The sequence below is a fragment of the Mus musculus genome, chromosome 13, assembly GCF_000001635.26.
Source record: "Mus musculus strain C57BL/6J chromosome 13, GRCm38.p6 C57BL/6J".
In the NCBI taxonomy this organism is placed as follows: domain Eukaryota; kingdom Metazoa; phylum Chordata; class Mammalia; order Rodentia; family Muridae; genus Mus; species Mus musculus.
Window position 1 is genome coordinate 35,666,222 of NC_000079.6, and position 22,825 is coordinate 35,689,046.

The 22,825-nt window shown below is 43.2% G+C and overlaps 1 protein-coding gene across 2 annotated transcripts in view; it reads left to right on the top strand.

The window, feature by feature from the left end:
• Positions 1-22,825, top strand: part of Cdyl (chromodomain protein, Y chromosome-like) — a 214,247-nt gene that overhangs the window by 6,404 nt on the left and 185,018 nt on the right. For both annotated transcript variants that reach the window (XR_382045.4, NM_009881.3), the window contains exons 2-3: positions 3,591-3,727; positions 17,525-17,617. Coding sequence is in view for 1 of the 2 variants with exons in the window: in NM_009881.3 (NP_034011.1) it covers positions 3,725-3,727; positions 17,525-17,617 (96 nt within the window). In the remaining variant the exon portion in view is untranslated. The remainder of the gene's footprint in view (positions 1-3,590; positions 3,728-17,524; positions 17,618-22,825) is intronic.

Genomic DNA, 22,825 nt, shown 5'->3' on the forward strand with positions numbered 1-22,825 from the left:
GCAGAACAAACTCTAGGGTCAGCCTCAAGGCAAGAAGACACTTCTAGGGGTGGACTTGGTCTCTTATGGTGGATCCATTCTGAGCAACGGCCCTGGGAATCCTGTTTGGATTAGAATCCTAAACCCCTGTAGCAATGGCTCAGATGTCCCTTTTCCTTTGGTGGCATTAGAGCGTTCTCTGTACTCACAGTGCTTGCAGAGTCCCCTTTCTAAGGGAAGTGAGGAAGACAGAAAGAGATGAGTCACACAAGTGCCTGCTGTCCCTTGCTGAGGCAGGTGATGGACCAGGGCAACCATATGCATCAGATCCAGTCTTCTCTCCAGGCATAGCTGGAGGACACCGGTGATGAGGACAGCTGAGGACTGCAGATTTTCATGCCCTCTGTCCTAATACACTGGGAGCCTCCTCATTTACACATCCTGTCGCCTGGAACCACTTTACTCTTCATGTCCCCCAGAGAACAAGTGTAAGAGTAACAGCCAAAGAATTTTAGAGTTAAAAATGGTTCCAGTTCACAAGAAATGAGATCAGGACAATGCAAAGTCGTTGCAGCTCCTTGGCTACAGCAAGCCAAGCCATGAGAACCAGGTGGTGAAGGCATGCCTAGTTCTGCCATGAACTGAATGTGTGACCCTGAGCTCCGTGGCTAAGATTCATTCCATATCCATCAAATAAGGTCAGAATGGCCCCTTGAACATCTCAAGTCTCATTTCTAATCAGGAAGTAAGAATAAGGTCACTGAACCCATTGGGAGAAGAGGTCTGGAAACTCCCTCCAGACATTTGGCATTTCCCTCTGCAAGCACCTAAGGTCTTACACTCATGACTCCCAGCCATGCTTTTTCCAGGAGAACCAGAGGCAGGTTCCTAACCTTAGGAGGACCTAAGACCTAAGGTTAGAGGGAAAATTGCCATCCCGAGATGAAGAGTTGCATTGATAATTTCCAAACACCAAGGGACGATCTCTCTGTTCCTCCATCAGCCTTACCCAGCATCTGACAGGGAGTTAGCTTCTACTGCGAAGTGATTAAAAGGCCACCTGGCTTTTAATGTGTCATTTAAATTTCACATAATTGAGTAGGTAGTCCACTATTAATTAAAAAGTAAGCAGGAAAAATTGAGCGCAGATGATGTTTTGTTTTGCTTAAATTATGCTTGGTGAAATACAAATATCCCACCAGTGATATATTCTGGTGTAGCTCTCTCCAGCTAATAATGGTGGCTTGTATTTGCTAGATGTAAATGGATCATTGCATGTCAGGGGTCTGTGTCCTTTTGTGTATAGTTGTGACATGTGAGGTTGTGACTAGCATATTGCAGACACAGACACTGATGCTAGATCAAGCTGAAAATGAGGGCTGGCTACCATTCATGTGGCGCTCACGATAGGCTGATGGACAAACAGGGGTGATGTTATGTCTGAAAGGCCACCCCCATACTCCACCAGCAAATCTCAGGCGAGGCCTGCAAGAAAATTGCATACATTACCTGATTTAGAAAAACTTCAGTTTCCCCGGTTGCTTTTGTTGACAATAGCAATCTTGGTGGACTGTCTCAGGTTGAACAGAAAGGTTTGTTATCAGGATACAGAGGGATATGTGAAGTCGGGACGCGGGCCCATGTTGGAATAACTTCATAGTCTACATCCTTGACACCCTACACCTGTTTCAGAATATTTAAAGCAGGCATCAGTAAATTTCTAATGCCATTTCTCAAATCAGTTTTTATCAGGGTACAGAGAATAATGAATAGCAGGGTACCCGGGGTCAAGTCCTAGCTCTACCACTATGACATGAGGAAAGTTAACCTCTGGAAACTACGTACCTCATCTATAAAGTAAGAAGTATTAAACAATACTGGTCACAAGGTTCTTGTGAACATTCGAGAATCCATATGCAGTGCTCAGGGCACTGCCTGTCAGAAACTACACTCTCCTAGATCTAAGATATTAACATTGTGGTTCAGGGTTAGCACATGGCTCATGGGATTAGCCAAGCAACCTGGGTTTGATCTTGGGAGTACTAATTATGGAAGCAGAGAATCAAATCCTGAAGGACTGACATATAGTAAATTCCCATTCATGGCAGCAAATTTTTACTGTCAGATTGTCAGTGAAGGTAGTGGGCAAAGAATAGAGACCCCAGAAGGACATTGTGATATCTGGACAGAGCATCTGGCCTAGGTGGAGAAAGAAAGAATACGACCTAGAAATATGAGTATTTCCAAGGAATCCGGAACAAGCAGGAGCTGTTTGCAGAGCAGTGGGTGGTTTGGCAGAAGAGATGGTGTCACAGTCTATGCCTTTTGAGTTGTATTTTTGGAAAATAAAAGTGAGGTCATCTCCCCTGCTTAATAAGACGTGAAGGTGAAGTCTCTCATTTCTGAAGTGGTTTTAACTGGTGTCATACACAGTGAGGCAGAGTCTCAACAGAGCCGGTAGGTAGATCAAGATCACTGTTGTCAGCACAGGAACTGGGGAAACTGAGGTCTTTCCAAATTAGTGAGTAGGATTCTCTTGTGGGCCTCACCAGAGGTTTTCTGAAGAATTGCTATGTGTCTCTGAAGACCTGTCGTCCTCCCCTTGTTTGTTCATGACCCCAAAAGTTATCCCTGGAGAGAACCGACTCCATGCGTGCCTGTGCACACACAAATTAATGTGAAAAGAAATTATGGTTTAGGACGCCCACTACCTCTGGAGTCCCCAGATGGTGGGTCATCTCTCCCCAGCTGCTAGCTTCCTCCACTTTCAGAACTCTTGATCATCGTCTCAAACTTCAGGAAACAATGTAATTGACGTTAAATCAAACTGATGTAAAAGTCCATTCACAGGACGCTCACTGTGGGCTCACTTTTCACTTCTGTGTCTTACAAAGCAAGGGAAATGGCCGCAGTTCCGTTTTTCCAAAATAAATCCCAAAGGACATAGACTGCAATAGCATCTCTGATGTCAAGCCACCCACTGCTCTGTAAACAGCTCCTGCTTGTTCATCCTGAATCTCTAGCAATGTATCACTCCCTGTCTTTCTGAGCATCTCACTCCTTTTGCACTTTCTATCCTTTTGAATAAGATATTCATTTACATGTCTGTTTCCCTGCTAAGCTAATAGACCACTTGGGGACAGGAGCATCTCCTTGTCCATCTGTATCCTCCAATCTCTCTCAGAAGGTAAAGGAAGGAACCGAGTACCAAGGGGAGCTCAAATTGTAGGATACTTTCTGGGAGGGGCAGGAGGAGCTGGGATGATTCTTCTAGTGTGATACAAATGGCTATGAACGATAGCCTTCTAACCACTGTGGCTCGCTGTTACATATATTGTAATACATGTTGATGAACTGTAAGAAACCAAGAAATTGGCTTCTACTGTAGTGAAAAAAGGGCAAGTTTGACAACTTTAACCATTGTTTTTTTACACTATCACTTTTAATGTGCAGTTGCTTTGACTTGGTACTAAATGATATTTACAACATCCTTGGCCAAGCACAGAATGCTGGCTGGCTTTCGGATTCTGTAAGGACCTGAGAAAGTACCTAAAGTGCCTTGGTTCCCCATCTACTGTAATAAATTCCTCCTGTTGCAATTGTCATTGCAGGTGGTGACCAGAGAACAGAGGCCCCCCAAAAATTTTATGGCATTCAAGGCAAAGCACAGCCAACCCGGAGGGAAAGCAAGAGTCCAGCCTGGAAATACATAGCCCAACCCGAAGGTTATCTCTGAAGGAAAACAATGGTAAGACCAACCAGGAGCCAATCCTGGAGAGTAGGCAGAATTATCAGATGACCCCATATAATGATTGTATTGGTGGTGCATATTCAGACTGTGTGATAAAAGTGTGGAGGCATGTCACAGCCACACCACAGTAGCATATTCTATTTACAGGGTCTGCTCCCCTGAAAGTGTGCCTATCCTTTTTCTGGCTCCTCCCACACGACTTCTCTGAATTAATTTTCTAGGCCGGAACATCCATTTCCACACAGTGGTTGCTTTCGTCTCTTCTACTGCTTTCTTTAATAACTTTTGATGACCCAAGAAATACTTGGCTGGGTTCCATTTTCCACTTCCTCCAGGTGAAATATAGCACATGCCACTCCCTATGATTATAAGAGCCACAAAAGGCTACACTAATTCTTTTAGTTAAGTTTCACTAAGGGAACATCTGGATTCCTGACAGAACAAGATGGAATGAGAAAGGTGTTTTCTTCATTGCTGAGAAATACTTAACAAGTCAGAATGGCACAGGAGCCTACTGATGCGTCTCAACACTTTTGCATTAGTTGTGTATCAGAAACTTGGAACTTCAGATTCAAGTGGCTAGATAATGAGGAAGTCAGAGATAGGGAGAAAAGTCAAATGGGTTAAAGTCTGACTACATCTGGCTGCCACTCGCAATGCCTGAGGTAACCATCACCCGGTCATTTTTAGTCATCAGATATTCACCTTTGAATTTTAAAGTCATGATCCATTATGAAGACACAAATGACTTATAGAGCCACAGGAATAACCACACAATGAAGAAGACAAAAGAGAACACGGATGTGGTCTTTTAAAGTACTTCAAATCAGACCACTGTTGCCGTGAGGAGAAAGCATTGTGAGTTAAGAAAATCTGTCCATCTGCATGGAAGATGTGGACCATTCATAAGCCATCTTTTATTCAAATGGTCACCAGGATTTTTATTCCCAACATCTTTTACCACTTGTTCCAGAATAACTTGCATGCCATTGTGGAGAAAGAAAACTGCCTGTGCTGCCAAAGCAAGCTCACATATGGACCAAATTCTCCCCCACGGCGACTGACATGCCTTTCTGTGGTCCTTTTCTACTGTTAAGGATACTGAGGATATGTCTCCATGGTTACCTTACTCCATTCAAGTTAGTCCCCCAATGCACTGCCAGCTTCTTCATTATCATCACAATCTAAGCTGTCACAGTACTCATGAGGGCAAATCACAGAAGTCACAGAGAGCTTTCTGAGGGACCCGAGCATCATATTCCATGTTCTCCAGCCTCCGACTGCTCTAGCTTCCTCTATGCTCCTGTGATTTTTAAAATATGACCAAAAGCCATTTAGGCAAAAAAGGAAATCATTTGGCTGACATGTCCAAGTCACAGTCCACTATTGAGGTAGGTCAGGAACTCAAGCAGGAGCTGGAAGCAGAAGCCATGGAGGAACACTGCTGGCTGGCTCACTTACAGACTCAAACATAGCTTCCTTACATAGCCCAATACCATCTGCCCAGGGAAGGGTGCTGCCTCCATCAGTTATCAATCCAGCTAGCCTCCAACATGCCAGTCTGATCTGGGCAGTCCCTCAATTGAGATTCCTGTCTCTGGTGACTCAACGCTATGTCGAGTTGACAGTGAAAGCTAACTAGGACACTGAAGAAAAACATTATGACATTCAAACTTAAAATACAGTCTCAATTTTGGTCTTTAAATATCTGAGAGTATATACAATACAATTAAAGATCTGTGTATTTGTTTGTATATCTAAGTGTGTGTGTGTGTGTGTGTGTGTGTATACAAAAGTGTGTAGGTGTGTGTGCCTGAGTGATTACAGAGGTCAGAAGATGTTGTTGGACCTAGAGCTTGTTTTTAAAGTAGACTAGAAGCCAGTAACCTTCCTGTCTCTGCCTCTCCCAGAGCTGGGCTTACAGATGTCCACAGGACCCTTGACTTGTTGCAGGGACATTGGGATCAACTTCCCTCCTATAATTCTGCAGAGAGCAAGCACATTGACCATTGAACCATCTCTCCAACTTCTCTACTTCAAACTTTAAAACATAACCAGGATGCTTGCTGACTTTTTGTGGTTCTGGGGAGTGAATTAAGTCCTTCTCCTTGTTAGGCGAGCACCCTGTCACCTTGATATGTCCAGCACCACATTACTTTTCTGTTGACACAGTCACACTAGGTTGCCCATGGTGTCCTTACATTCACTGTGTAATCCAGGCAGGATTTGAAATTTCAGTTTTTCTGCCTTAGCCTCGTGAGTTGTGTTACAGAGCTGTACCAACAGCCAGGCTTTTGAGTAACTGGTTGTTTCCTTGCTAGTTTTCTTGTTCGCTTGCTTGGTCGGTTTTTGAGACACAGTTTTCCTATATTGTATAGGCTGGGGTTTGTGTGTGTGTGTGTGGGGGGGGTGTTGTTATTTTTTGGGTTTTGTTTTGTTGTTTGTTTGTTTGGTTTGGTTTGGTTTTGGTTTTTTTTTTTTTTTTTTTTTTTTTTGGTGGGGGATGCTCCATCCCCCATCAAATTCAAGACAGGATTTCTCTGGGTAGCCCTGGCTATCCTGGAACTCTAGAAACCTGGCTGGCCTTGACCTCAAAAAGATCTGCCTGCCTCTGCTAGGATTAATGGTGTGCACCACCACTACATGTTTCAAAATGGGGCCTTTCTCCGTAGACTAAGCTGGTCTAGTACTTACAACATATCCCAGACTGATCTCAAATTCATAGCAATCTTTCATCCCAGTGCATGATGTTCTTTTTCTTTTTCTTTTTTTTTTCAAAAGTCTGATGTGCAAATAAATGCCGTCTCACTGTGGATCCCGTTATATATAATAGACATTCAGTGGATGCTTGTCAGAATGAACTATATCAGCTTGTGGGCCATGTCCTTCATTTGTTGGTCGGTTGTAGAGACAAGATCTAATATAGGCTGACATCTTAGTCTTTTCTGCTGTTGCTACTATAAAATTCTCTAAATCAACAAGTTTATGAAGGAAGGGCTTGTTTTAGCTTCCAATTCAAGGTACAGTCTATCCCAGTGGGAAATCTAGGCAGCAAGAGCTTGACACATCAAGTTTGCAGTCAAAAGACATCAATGAATGCAGGCTACTACTCAATTCTCCCCGCCCCCCCCCCTCCATTTACAGTCTAGGATCTCAGCCATCGAATGGTTCCACCTGTAGAGGGTGGGTCTTCACATCTCAATTAACATAATCTAGATATCTTCCACAGGCATCACCCAGAGGCTTAGCCTCCCAGGTTGCTCTAACCATCACAGCTAGGCTGATCCTCCTGCCTCTACCTGTCAGGGTGCTGGATTACAGGCATACGGCCCTGCACCTAAACCACACATCCTCATAGTATTTTATAGTTGGAAAATAATACTAGACATAACCATTTTGTGAACAGTATTGTATTGCCTGAGGAATGGAAAGATGGTGCCAAGAACTTCCCTAAGAAGCTTGAAGCTCTCAAATCTTCAATTAAAAAAAAATCCTGGTGTATGGTGCTAAATCCCAGCACTCCTGAGGTAGAAACGGGCAGATGGAGTTCCAGGCCAGTCAGGACTACATTGTCTTCAGCCACAGTAAATATTACTATTTGTTTTTAATAATTTGTCCAAATTTTTAGGATGCTTCATGGATTTGAAGATCAGAAATTGATCAGGAAAACTGATATTAAATGGTAGAGAAAAGGAGACATATTTTAAATTCTTTCTTCCTGGAGTACATATTCAAAAGTTCTGCTACTGGAAAACACCAGAAAAAAAAAATCTGAGTTGGAAAGCATTCAGATAGTGGTGGATTTCCACCCTAATTAGGTTTCCTTCTCTCAGGCAGCCTATTTACTAATGCAACATGATAAGTGTTAAAATTGTCATTTAACAAACATTTATAATGATAAAAATAATATATGCTCTATTCCAACTGTTACCACAGTATAAATAAGAATTGCTTCTCAAAATATTAGCTTTGTTGAGGACTGTTCCTTTTTCCTTCTAATTGATCTACCACCAAGGGAATAAAACCTATCAACAGAGAGAACAACACAAAGCTATGTAGTATGTTCTTCATAGCATGTGAGTATCCTCTTCTATTCTTGGAATAATACTCTGTAGCAAGGGTAGGGGAAACAAGAAACTATATCTAAAGGTGGCTTTTTTTATTAACACTAGAAACCATATTTCAGCAGCAGTTTGTCATGGCAAGGTACTTGCCACTCTCTCCAAAACCTCCTAATAAGCATTTATCCATCTCATTTGACTTCCCCAGAGAGACCACAGACTCAGACTGGGCACAGCACAACAATATGTGCTCTGTTCACTTCACATCAATTTACTTTAAGACACTCAGACACTGATTTCATTATAGATCAGAAGATTGTGTTATTGCATAATAAGACAACTTTAGCTTAAATACAAACATAGAAATCTATTTTAAACATAGATAATGGTCCTAAAATCCAATGAAATTTTTCTAAGAGAGTTTATGCTGCAGTACAAAGCCCTGTGTCTGGGAAACTCACCCCATACACCAAAACTGAGGCCATTGGTCACCACTCAACAATCCAAATGAAATACAGTGCAAAGCCCCCCCATTCGACCGCCCTCCAGGAGCCTTTCTTGAATGCTGTACTGTGTAGAGCAGACTGTGCTGAATAGTCATGGTCTAGAAAGGAGACAGTCAACTTGGTCAAACTGGATAACTGTAGGAAAGTTCCATAAAGAGGTTATTTACAAAGGCATGGGCAGCATTAGGGGAATCACAGAGATGGAGAGACATATGGTAGGCAGGCAGAAATCAGGAGCCATGTGCAACTAAAGAGCCAGGCAATGCTGTCTAGCCCAAACTCACCATAAGCCAACAGGGAGGGAGCCCCCAGATGTGCACTAATGCCTCTCAGTGACCAGATCCTGAAGGCAGAAGGATGGAAGCTGGTTCAGGATGAACATCTTCCAGCATCCTGAAGCACAGACCAGGTACTAAAAGAAGATGAGTATTTAAACCCAATGCTGAATGTGTGCCTCTGTACAAGCTAGGTCATGGGTAGTACTGTTATCTTATTATTCATGGTATGTTTTCAACATTTGGCTAGAATGAGGCTTACTCTGTTCCCTTGTTGGGACTTTCAACTATGCACATGCTCTCCCATTGTGGTGGGTATCCTGTCTTGGTGGGATTAAGTCTTCTTGGAACTTTGTACGTTCTGTCCACTATTTCATTTGGTCTGAAATCACTGGAATTGCAAGCCAAAATAAACCTTTTCATATGCTGATTCCCTGCGGCACCTTGGGTATTTGCTACAGCAACAGAAGATGATTGGTAAAAGGGCAGAGCCCTCAGCACTTCACACAGGTCCCACCTCTTAGTAGCTCATAGTGGCAATGAATTCCAATGTCTTTTGTAAGGGGCAGACCATATCTAATCTTCCCCATTATATATAACTAGGAGAGTACTCAGTCATCCTATTTGCCTCTATATTTGCGTGGTTGATCCTTAGGTGAGTCCTGTATTCATCCTGTCCTTTGTAGTTCCAACCGCATGTCCCTTCTGCACTGAGGCGCTGTCATTGTTAGATCTATCTGTGGGGTTCTGCCCAGTTGCTGCTCTAAAGCCCTTCTCAAAGATGAGCATCTCCACAAGCCTCCCAGCATCACAGCAGCCACCAGCTCATGAAAACCCGGTCTTTTTCATGTGAAGTGTGATTTTGAGCAAGTTGCTCTGAAACTCCATTTCTTTCCTTATAAAATGAAGATTATGACAGTAACTCAGAGACTTTTACTGGGATTAATATAATTTCCAAATACCACCCCACACTAAAGAGCCTCTAAATCCCATCTCCTAACATCACTCTGTATCTCTCCCTAGTCCTCAACCTTCCTAACACTGCGACCCTTAAATACAGTTCCTCATGCTGTAGTGACCCCAACCATAAAATGATTTTCACCGTTACTTCATATCTGTAATTTTACTACTGTTAGGAATCTACCTAACATGTGAGGTATCTGATCTGCAACCCCTGTGAAAGGGTCATTCAATTCCCCTCCCAAGGGGGTCGTGGCCCACAGGTTGAAAACCAGTGCTCTAGTGTCTAGGTATCTTGCTTCAGAAACTTGTTTAGCAAGTTTAAAGTGGTAACTTAAACGCATTCCCAACAGGCAAAATGACACACATTCACTCAGGAGGAAGAAGCCTGCATGGCCACCAATTGTTTGTGTACTCCACGAGTCAAATCCCCGGTCTATGTAGCACAGATTACAGGATTGCGATGCCTATCGTAGGGAGTACGAATGACCCAGACACTGAGGAGAGCAACCAAATCATCCCTGCCGACAATGCTCTAACCAAGTATGGCTTGCTTCTCCCCAAGCCACGTGTTTTACCACCACCACCACCCATTTTCCATTCCCCTCCCTTCATCTCAAATGAAATGAAAAAATTCAAAATAACTCCACGTGAAACTGTGTTTAACATAAGCTCAGAGTAGACTTGAATTCTTTTTCGAATTTTCACTGACAAACTACTTCCAGCTGCCCTCCAGGGCAGGTTACCACCACAATAAAATACAGTGTTTGCCAAGGATTTCAGCTGCCACCTGGGGGTTCAGTGTACTCAATGAATGCTATTTAGCGGAGCCAGCATGAACCAGTGACAAATGGCATGTTGGAGGGTTTTTTTTCTGGACTGTGGTTTCAGGACTGGTTGCTTTCAGTTCTCCTGGTTTGGTCTTCTATGTTACCAGTCTTTTCCACATTTACAGCCTGGTCCTTCCTCTCTCCCCAGCTTCTGGCAACCAGCTTAGTGTGACAGAAAGCATTTTTTGTTTAGATGGGTCATACTTGAAATGGCCAACAAATATAGATTTTTATAGTTACTTTGTGCTTTAGAATTTATATATATGTAAATATTTGTATAGGATATTATATAAATATATAAAACATTTAAATATTTATATAAAATAAATAAAGTGTCTTATTGCTGTGAAGAGACACCATGACCAAGGCAACTCTTATAAAAGGAAACATTTAATTAGGGCTGGCTTACAGGTTCAGAGGTTCAGCCTATTATCATCATGGTAGGAAGCATGGCAGCATATATATAGGCAGACATGGTACTGGAGAAGTAGCGGAGAGTTCTACATCTTAGTCCAAAGGCATCCAGGAAGAAACTGATTTCCACAGTCAGCCAAGAGAAGGGTCTCTTCCACAATGTGTGGCTTGAGCATAAGACCTCAGAGCCCACCCCCATAGTGATGAACTTCCTCCAATAAGGCCACACCTACTCTAACAAGGCCACACCTCTTAATAATCCCACTTACCATGAGCCAAGCATATTCAAATAAAATATATTCTATACTATATAGTATAGAATATATATGTATAATTTATATGTATAAAGTATCTTTCTTTAATATTTGTGTTTTATATACATATACATACACACACACACACACACACATATATATATATATATACATATACACACACACATTTCTTTTTCAACAGCTTCTCTTGGAGTGTTATCACTTCATACACATGAACTAACCAAGAATGGTGTGTTACTTCCCTCATCTCTGGACACACCCTGTAAAGCGAGGCTTGTTTGTATAAGATTAGACACAGTCTGAGCCACTACCCAGCCGAACAGTCCCCTAGCTTCTCTGCTTAGTTGGACTTCACCTCAGGCTAAACCCCTGGGTCTGCCCCCTTGTCCCTGGCCTTGGACTCTCCCAGAATCTGTCCTTTTCCTCCTTTCCCATGCCCAGCCTTTCTTCACCTTCCTTCCTGGTTCTAGACCACTTGCAGTTGTTTCTTATTGTGTGCCTTTTCCTGAGGAGATCTGAGCAAACATCTGTTTACCTTAGATAGGGCACCAACAGCAGACCAAAGAAATGATTGCACCCAAGTCTACCACAGGGCAAACTAGTGAGTTTGTTGGGGTTACTTACAAGGGTGTGGGTGACTCAAAGGCAGCTGCATCGCTGGAAAGCCCAGCCCAGCTCAGGCGATGATTCCCCGAAGCTACATCTCTTGAGCTTCCTGCAAACTTGCAGGCAGCTCAGCCCTCTGGAACGTCTCCTCTCTCCTATCCGACTGCCTGTATGATACATAGTCGTGGGACTCTCTGAACTTTCTGAGTCTTGTACATGACCTGAACTTCTCCTTCCAGACAGAAACATTTGAATAGGGAGCAAATGGCTATACAACATATTGTATACTTTGAGGTTCTGTGTTCAGACTATTGGCTGAACTGACACATGGATGGATGGCAAGAGACAGGCACTGGAAAACAAGGAACAAAACAGTTTCAACACCCCCCAAAATGGAGTTTCTTCTTTACCCCTGTCCATGAGTCTCAGATTTCTGATCATTAAAGAGAAAATCCTTCTCCCTGAAGACTTGTCAAAGAATTCCAGAAAGCCTGTGGCTGCCGGGGACGTTCTCTGCTTCTGACTGCAGAAAGGTCTGGGAACATTCTTTCTTCAGAGATATGGATCAGGGTTCCTTCTGTGCATGTCAGGGCTCAGAGTGAAACAGCCATTTGAAATATATATATATATGAGTTTCTTACAACCCAAAGCCAACTTGAGGTGATCTATAGGCTTTCTTGCGCTGTTTACACAGTCCCATACAATCTTTTAGTTTAGCACAGACGTCTGTCAGTTGGATTTCCTAGCACCTGCTCCCAAGCTTCTTGCTTTACTCCCTTCTCTCCATCTCCTCTTAAAAGCAATCTAATCTAAGAAATATTTTGTGTGTGTGACTCTTGCATGCCTCCTCACTCCCAGAACACTAGTCAGGCATGCAGACTCATGAACGACACCAGAAACTGAGCAGGACAACAGGCATGGCCAGATCACAAATGTCACTTCCATAGCATCTTGTTTGCTGAACCTGGAATTTCCCATAACAGGCGCGCTCCTTGGTGCTGAGGCACAAGCGAGGTTAAAGGTCCTAGAGAATAGCCTTACAGCTTGCTCTCATTCCATGCTTCTTCAAGGCTCACAGTCACCACCCAGACTGCATAGTCAACGTGTGGTGCTGGGAGTGTCACCTGGATCTTAAGCTAGCCTCGGCTCAGCTCTGCTCCTGGGTCATCATGGTCTCTGTTGAAAGCCAAGACCCACAGCAGGATGTCCAAGATAGAGTTTATTGGACAATGGAAAAAGAACACACTCACAGGGTGAGAGTGGCCAATAGCCAGAGAAACCATTGTGTTGACCTACATTTTTAGGTATGCTTTATTGAATCTCTTGAACAGGGTTTTCCCTGGGAGGTGCCTTCATGTCTTCATGACAGAACCATTTGGATTGTCTCTTAAGGGAGTGGACAATGGTCTTTGTCCCTTACCAGATAGCCTCCAGCTAGACAGCTAATCTTATGATCTTCCAGACAATTCAGAATGTCAAGTCTCCACCCAGGGCCAGAGACACAATTCAGATCTTTAGACCAGTGCTCAGAGTCCAGCACTTCTGGTTTCTGATTTTACCAGATGCCGGTAAAGAGGTCTATCCTCCATGACTTAAGATCCTGTTTATGTCTAAACTATCTACCTAATGAAAGTACAATACTCATCTATATTTCCAGATCCTGCCAGCTCTCCAGGCCTCTGGCACATCTAAAACTCGGACAACCTGGAATCACCCCCTAGATTCTTTATTGTTTCAGAGGAGGAAATGAACGTTTCTCATACTTAGACATGGAGGCTTAACAAGTCCTCTCACATATACAAACACTAAAGCTCTATCTCTCAAGAAATCAGAAATCTATCCAAAAGAAAAAGAGTAAACCCATCACCTTTTGGTTTTGTTATTCAGGGACCACTCACTCATGCCTCTGGCCCATGATAATGAAATGCTCTACCACAGAGCTACATACGCCGCCCCAATTACCTTTGTAGTGTTGGGTTTAAAGAGTAGACATAGTAATGCAGACAACTCTTGCGCGCGCTAAACTGGCCAGGAAGAACGACGCTGCAACAGGATCCTTCTGCACACGTTTATTCAGTCCTGTTTCTTTTTTCTCCATATATCTCCCTTGTTTATATCTCCCCTGTTTATATATCGCCCCTGTTTATATCTCCCTTGTTTTTATATCTCCCCTGTTTTTATATCTCCCCCGAACCCTGGGCCTCTCACTCTTTTATACTCTCAGTTCCCATCCACGCACAGCAGGCCACGCCACCTCACCAGGCACGCAGCTTCAGCTAATCAGGGCAGCAGGGGCATATCTCCACCAAATTGGATTCACCTGTATCCTGGTACACCTGCGCAGCACTCAAGATGTTTGTGTCTTATATGAGGAAGTCAGGTGCAAGTCATATGACTTAGCTGCAGTCCCTGGCGCCTTTAGGACTGCCGCCACACCTGCTCCTAACAGACAACCTGAAAGATATGAAAGTCTCTAAAACTTTCTATTTTGAAAGTATCAGTTATTTTATCCTAGCATGTAGGGTTGCGACCGGGAGCACAGAGAGGCCTTCTCCGGGAGATTAGGTAGCGGCTCTGTAGGCAAAGGCCTTCTCCATGGCTCCCCATGGCAGATTCTGATGAAAAGAGGCAGTCCATGGGTCCAAACAGTTTATTGTCATGGTGGAAAATGGATACGTAAAGCCATACCCCATGTCTCAGAGTGGGCCTGAGATTAAATACCTTTTGCAGGGAGGAATTTCTGGAAAGGTAAACTTACTGGCTATGCCCTCTAGGCCTCTAGGTACCTCACAACATGGAGAACTCTATCTTGAGCCTACATGACCACAGGTCACATCTCTTTTTATGTGACAAGCACGACACATGTTCCAAGTCAGGAGTCTGGCAGGGAGCTAGAAGTCACCTAAGCCTCAAGTGTGTGCCCACTGATTCTCTGGGTCTGGTAGACCTGCTCTACCTTACTAAACTTTCCTGGCATGGTTTTCATCCTACACTAGCAAATACAATTCAATTTTTTTGTATGTATGTACATGTTTTGTCTGCATGTTTGCCTGTGTATACCTGGTGTCCTTGGAGGCTAGAAGAAGGTATCAGATTCTTTGGAGTTGGAGTCACAGAGAGTTATAAACCACCATGTAGATGCTGGGAATCAAAACCAGGTCCTCTGTAACAACAGCCACTTCTCTTAACTGCTCATCAATGTTACTATGGCAAGGCACGCACAATCTATTACAAATATGACTTCATGAAGTCAGATTTGGGGTGGCACAGAGAAGCTCGCTTAAGATGAAAAGCACTGTTGGAGACTCAGCCAAGGAGGGGGTGGACTCCATGTTTCCCTAAGATCCTATAACTAGACAATATGATTTATAAACCTCCAAAGCATGGAAGGAAAAACCTTTTGGAAGCCAAAGCTTAATGTTTTCACTGCTGGCACCATACGTCTTCTTGCTTAGTGAATCTGCCTTAAAGCATTGCTCATCAACTAAGTTATTGTTGGGCCAAAGCATAGAGACAAGGAAACACAGAGATTGTACATCTCCTATGTGCACGGCCCTATAACTGGTAGTCAACTTGCTGGCACAGTTTATAATAGTTTGCCTGTGGTGGGATGGAGGACAGTGTCTCCAAAACCAAAAACAAATAGGAAAAACGACAAAGCTGTTGCTTTAAGGAGCATGAGGTCCAGGCAAAGCTAGTAGTCCAATGCAGAGTGCTGTAACAGTACAAAGTAACCTTGCTGAGTCACCCCCGAGAAAGAGTGAAGAATTAAAAAGAAAAATCACTAGCTACTGAAGGCAAGGACAGTTTGCTACTCTTAGGGACTGTAAGAAGAAAGAGCTCTGAAGTGCACCCTATGCAGAGAGGAAGAAAAAAAAGACTAGGTCTTATGATCAGGCTTTCTGTAATCATGATATGCCACTGTCCATATCACTGGAGATGAGACTAGATCTTAGGTGCTAGAGAGCTGGCTCATATTGGTAGAGTGCTAGGGTTCCATCCCAGCACCACATCAAACCAAGTCTGCTCGTACATGTCTATAACCCCAGCACTCCAGAGATGGAAACTAGAGGGTCAGAAGTCCAAGATCATCCATAGCTGCACACCAAATTCAAGGCCAGCCCAAGATACCCCATAAAAGATCTCAAAAGAGAAATCAGATGACGTAATACACAGCAGATCATGCAAGAGTAAATGCTCTGTCTTACTAACTTTAGGAGGCATCCTGGAGACGGAGGAGCTTCTGTATCTTTTGAGGATAATGACATAGTTTAAAAGAATATCTCCACTGTCCATCAGAAGGGTTCGGATGGTGATGTGCTGCAAGTAAGAACAATAGGGAAAATGGCTCTGAGACAATGAATTGAGTTTAAGAACGCCCCTCCCCATCAGCATTCCTTCCACAGTTCCCTTCTTTGCCATGACTTAGAGTGTTTCTGCAGTACTTGGAATAGACAGGCTCTGCTGAATCCTGACGTCCTTTTCCACAGTGCAGTCTAACGCCTTCTCTCGCCACCCATCCCGACCAGATTCCTCTGTTTATTCAGTCAGTGTACCTATTGGTTTTTCCCTCTATTTTGGCAATCATACTAATAGATCATCTCCCCTCCCCCTCAAAAATATGTTAAACAAGGCACTTTGGAGTAATGAGATTATACATGATATGTTGATATTTTCTTCCATTGTGTGCCCACATGTGGGCACAGGACTCATTTTTCTGGTTGCTCCATGGTGATCAGAGTTAAGTATGCTCTTTGGCTGTTAGTGGGAATACTGTCTTGCTGGTGTTGCCTGTGTTTGGAATGTTCCACTTCTGGTAATTCATTCAATGTCTATATTTGTCTTTTCAAAGCCACTTAACACTTTCAGCTTATATAAATCTTGTAGTTAACTAAAGGCTCCAGGTCTTTTTCACATGAAGTGTTCACATAAATCACTGGGCTTCTGCCCTATTCTCATCTTTATGAGTAGTCAAGATATAAATCCTTCTTACCGTATTAAAGGATGCTAGTGTATTAAACAGCCTAAGTGACTAGCATGCCTTTGAAGAGGACTGTCAGGATCAAATTTGCATGGCAAGAACTCCAGGAGCTGGGCCAGAGGGTCCCATCTGTCTTTTCTGTAGACCAACAAAATAGTCCTTGGAATACCATCCCCAGCAGAAATCAATACATAATATTCAAGGTAGTGCTAACCTACATAGGCAGTGAAGAAATGATTGTTTTAATTTTGGAAGGTGTCAATCAACTATAAAGAGTTCTTTCATAGCCTCTTGACTGTGTGAATTACTAGATGGCAATTTTAAATATCAAAATTTTATAGTACTATCTAGGGGTGATTCAAGGTGGGAAAATTCTCAGCATCTATTCAATTTTTAATAAAGAAAAAGTTACAGGGGAAAACTGAGGATGGGAGAAACACTGGGAAGATGTAAGAAAGGGGAAAAAAACATCTAAAATGGAGATGGAGAAAAACAAAAAAGAAGCAGACCTAGAAGACAGGCAGAAGGAGCTGTGTTGGAGGATGTTTGTTGGAGAGGAATAGTGGTGGTGGTAGATTAAGACATAGTGCCCCAGTGAGTTCCCCTAGCTCTGTAGAGTGATGGAGAAATGGATAAGTGCAACAGAAAGCTGCCTCAGAGCCTCTAAGAACCTTCAGCAAATTCACCCTCCCCGTAGGCCATAGGCCTCCGCCACCCAAGGATGGACGTCAGCCTTTACTGTTGCCTAGACTGTAGACCAGAACCAACAAGTGATAACACTGAACTTCCACTGTCAGTCTTTCCTCCCTGCTACACATCCTGATTCTGCACACACATAACATTTTCCAGGGACTCAGTTTTACTCTCTTTCCTCCTCCTCCCACAGGGCATAGGCAATAGCCAGCCTAATTCACAGGAAGCCCAGCTCTGCACACTTCCAGAGAAAGCTGAACAACCTACTGATGATAACACCTGCCAGGTAAGTGTGCTTTCCTGGCTACATGCGTGAGTCTGACTTCAGGGGTAGAAGACGTCTGCCCTGGCACAAATTGTTTCTGAAAGATGCAACTATAAAAATATATGTGACTTGGGTGAAAAAAAAATTAATTGTATTTAAAAACTAAGTCAGAAAGAAGAACAGACAACCAGAACAATGTACAAATCCACAGTCCAAACTGTAGTGTGAACATCTCAAATGGCCTTATGGTTTGTTTATGGCCCTGCATCCAGATCTCCATGTTTCTGGCCACTTATTTCCTTGTGCTGAATGTATACCTCTTTAGGAACCCAGTTTGAAAATCACCTGCATTCATGGCATTGAGAATCCATTTCAAGTGTTTAAATATTCAATAGGCTAAGTCAGAGATTAATTTTATATTTGTTCTGAGTCTTCCCTTGCCCCTAAGATTGTTTCTATGTTCTTTTTTTTTTTTAAGAGGATTCTCTGTTAGCTTTATTTTTTTTTTTCATTATGCTTCTCTTTCTCTCTCTGTACCCTCTTGGTCCCTCTTGGGTTCAGTTGGGAGAAAGGAGGGTGAATTAGAAGAATCCTTAAGGAATATGGCTGAAGCCTTTACAGCTGGGCCTGCTTCCTAGGAGGGTTCTCCTGGGAGGGTCCTTAGGGAAATACTATCATCTGGATCCTTGTCTGTGGCATCCTGCTCCCAGGCTCGAACCACCCATGTGAGTCCCAGCCTGGGGGTGTCTGTATCAGCATCAGCACCTTTGTGGAATTCACACCAGCACCGTATTCTTCAACTGGACACAGCAGATGAGAACAGTGAGAGCAGGCACTGCTTCCCCGTCTCCTGCTGGGGTGGGCTACTCTAGCAAAGGTTTGGCATTCTGGGTTCTCCAGATGAAAAGTAGAGACCATCTTAGAGGCTCACAGGGACCTCTTAACTGTGAGTGTGGTGGGAACAGACCTGCCACTCTAGGAACATGTCACTGCTCTAACAGTGGTGGTGACAGAGTACACTTCCAGGTCTTGGCATCTTAACAAGCAACACAAAAAGACTACCGTCTCCCTGACTGTGGAGGGCTTGGTTTAGGCCATAAGTATTGCTTGACTGGATATGGTTTATGGTTCCTCCACTGCCACCCCACATCATCATAAACTTGAATGTATTAGGAGTAGTAAAGGCTGGTAATTCACCTAGCCTACTATATGGCACATGCCAGAGTTTCAGTTACTTTCTCCTTATACTGTAGCACTGACAGGGAGCCGTGGCCCAGCATTGCTACCGAGCATCAGCCTGCATATTACTAACCAAGGAGAAAACCCAAAATCACACCTCCAAGACTCTCACCATCCATCAGGGAAAAACAACCAAAACCCCATACAAGTTGAGCCCACCTAGATTGAGTGTCATCTGGAAGGGATGCAGACATCCCACAGACTCCTCTGGAATCTACTGTGTTTGGATGCCTTTGGCAATCAGGTGGCCTTTATGGTCCCTTCTGAGAAAAAAATTTCTAAGCTTTACAAGACATGACCTGGTACATGACTTACCAAGGAAACAATCGTTACCGAGATACAATTATCAAAATCATTTTAAAAGTGGATTTTAGTAATAATGCCTTTTATTGAGCTGTTTTTAATGAGGTTCTTTGGCAATTAAAAATCTATATGCCTTTAATATATAATACATATATTATATATTATATGATGTCTTAAAATTTGTAGATGAGTGTCTAACCATGAAACTCCGTTAGAATCTGTCACACATACACACGTATGTGTGTATATGTATGTGTGTGTATATCTATACCTTAAAAAGCATCCTCCATCCTTATTTATCTCTTCATCCCTTCATTCATTCCTCTCCGGATTATGAGAACACTCATCACAAGTGCTAACCTCTTAGCAATTTCCTAAGTGTGCAACAGAGTGGCGTTAATGTGTTGTGCAGCAGATTCACCTTATGTAACTGAACCTTTGTACCCATGGACCAGTACCGCCTGCTTCTCCTTCCTGGAAGCTCCCATCTTCACACTCTCTGCTTCCTGGGTTTGACTATTTAGGTCCAGTCCTGTTTGTTCTTCCCCATGTAGCTTACTCCACTCATGTGCGGTTGCTTCTTCCTTATCACACAATATCACAAGTTCTAGTAGCAATTCTAAGAATGAATTCACATGATATTTTAAGATACACACAATTGTGTGTGATGGGGGAAACTACCTGTAGTTTCTATGGGTGACAAAGTTGTCGCAGCTGTTGCTAATGCTACCACAACTTGTTGATTGAATTCACAATTGGAAGACAATGCTAAATTCCACCCAGAGGATATTGGAAACAACAATGAACTGGACGGACTGGCTCCTATCCCTGCCCATAGACCCCCTGAATTCTACCCACAGGCCCCTGAGGACAGAAGCAGCATTATCCTAGCCAGCTACAGGGGATCCACCCACGTCTTTTCTTTCCTGTGCTTATATATAGGTCAGCGTGGGTGGTTGGGCGGTGGCTGCAGGGCTGGTTTGGTGGCCTGCTGGTGAGATCTGCAGGGTCACCTAGCAACTTCTTTGGGAAAGAAGTCAAGGCCAGTCGTCTTCATCTTTGGAACATGCAACTTAGATTGCAGTTGTCTACAAAGTGACCAATCACTGTGAATTCTGTTGTGTGCTCACAGCATTCCAGAATGGCTATCCAGGAAACTGTCAGCAGTGAGTGCCTCCTGGGAAGATAAATGGGCTATGGGAGCCAAAAGGAACAGCTTTCCATGGTCAACTCTGTACGCGTGTGCAAGTAGACCTGCACGCCTACACTGGAATGAAAGTGAACTAGTCCTTACGCCCTCCACTTTAGTTTAGCATGAACCTAGAGGCACATGAAGCCTTAAGAGAGAGAGAGAGAGAGAGAGAGAGAGAGAGAGAGAGGAGAGAGAGAGGAGAGAGAAAAGAGACAAATGTATATAGCCCAGGCTGGCCTGGAACTCTCTTCTCTTAACTCAGGCTATTCAGTCTGCAATAAATAACATCTACCCCAGAGGGTTGTAGTGAGGCTGAGAGAAGTGATCCTTCTCTTGCACAAAGGAGAAAAGATTCCAGAGGAGGCCAAGAATGGTGGCCAAACACTTTTGTAATCTGAGGACTAAGGAGGCAGGAGAATTGTAATTTCCAGGTCAGCCTGAACGAAAGAATAATACCTCATTGAGAAAAACAAGAGAAGTGACTTTGGTGGGATTCCAATAAAACATTATTCCAATAAAACATTAAAATTTAGACATGTGGGGCTGGAGAGATGGCTCAGAGGTTAAGAGCACCCGACTGCTCTTCCAAAGGTCCTGAGTTCAAATCCCAGCAACCACATGGTGGCTCACAACCATCTGTAATAAGATCTGACTCCCTCTTCTGGGGTATCTGAAGAGAGCTACGGTGTACTTACATAGAATAAATAAATAAATAAATAAATAAATCTTTTAAAAAAAATTTAGACATGTAGGGTACTGTCCTTGGAATGGGTGACAGTTTCTTTAAGAATGCTCCCAAAGGGAAAAATTCCTGAATAGAACATCAATGGCTTGTGCTGTAAGATCAAGAATTGACAAATGGGACCTCATGAAACTACAAAGCTTCAGCAAGGCAAAAGACACCGTCAATAAGACAAAAAGGCCACCAACAGATTGGGAAAGGATCTTTACCTAGCCTAAATCAGATAGAGTACTAATATCCAATATATATATATAAAGAACTCAAGAAGGTGAACTCCAGAAAATCAAATAACCCCATTAAAAAATGGGGCTCAGAGCTAAACAAAGAATTCTCACCTGAGGAATACCAAATGGCTGAGAAGCACCTGAAAAAATGTTCAGCATCCTTAATCATCAGAGAAATGCAAATCAAAACAACCCTGAGATTCCATCTCACACCAGTCAGAATGGCTAAGATCAAAAATTCAGGTGACAGCAGATGCTGGTGAAGATGTGGAAAAAGAGGAACACTCCTCCATTGTTGGTGGGATTGCAAGCTTGTACAACCACTCTGGAAATCAGTCTGGCGGTTCCTCAGAAAATTGGACATAGTACTACCGAAGGATCCCACAATACCTCTCCTGGGCATATATCCAGGAGATGTCCCAACCGGTAAGAAGAACACATGCTCCACTATGTTCATAGCAGCCTTATTTATAATAACCAGAAGCTGGAAAGAACCCAGATGCCCCTCAACAGAGGAATGGATACAAAATTGTGGTACATTTACACAATGGAGTACTACTCAGCTATTAAAATGAATGAATTTATGAAATTCCTAGGCAAATGGTTGGACCTGGAGGGCATCATCCTGAGTGAGGTAACCCAATCACAAAAGAACTCAAATGATATGTACTCACTGATAAGTGGATATTAGCCCAGAAACTTAGTATACCCGAAATATAAGATACAATTTGCAAAACACATGAAACTGAAGAAGAACGAAGACCAAAGTGTGGACACTTTGCCCCTTCTTAGAATTGGAAACAATCACCCATGGAAGGAGTTACAGAGACAAAGTTTGGAGCTGAGACAAAAGGATGGACCATCTAGAGACTGCCATATCCAGGGATCCATCCCATAATTAGCCTCCAAACGATGACACCATTGCATACACTAGCAAGCGTTTGTTGCAAGGACCGTGATATAGCTGTCTCTTGTGAGACTAGGCTGGGTCCTAGCAAACACAGAAGTGGATGCTCACAGTCAGCTATTGGATGGACCACAGGGCCCCCAATGGAGGAGCTAGAGAAAGTATCCAAGGAGCTAAAGAGATCTGCATCCCTGTAGGTGCAACAACATTATGAACTAACCAGTACCCCGGAGCTCTTGACTCTAGCTGCATATGTATCAAAAGATGGCCTAGTCAGCCATCACTGGAAAGAGAGTCCCATTGGACACGCAAACTTTATATGCCCCAGTACAGGGGAACGCCAGGGCCAAAAAGTGGGAATGGGTGGGTAGGGGAGTGCGGGGGAGGGTATGGGGGACTTTTGGGATAGCATTGGAAATGTAATTGAGGAAAATACGTAATAAAAAAAAAGAATGCCCCCAAAGGACAAATGATTAAATATACATACATGTAAATTGGACTGCGCCAATGTTAAACATTTCCACATAAGAAAAGACATGTAAGAACAGACTTTCTCTGCCACATGCTCTCCTAGTGATACACTGGTCTACCACAGGCTAAAAGCAACAGGGCCAGGTGACCA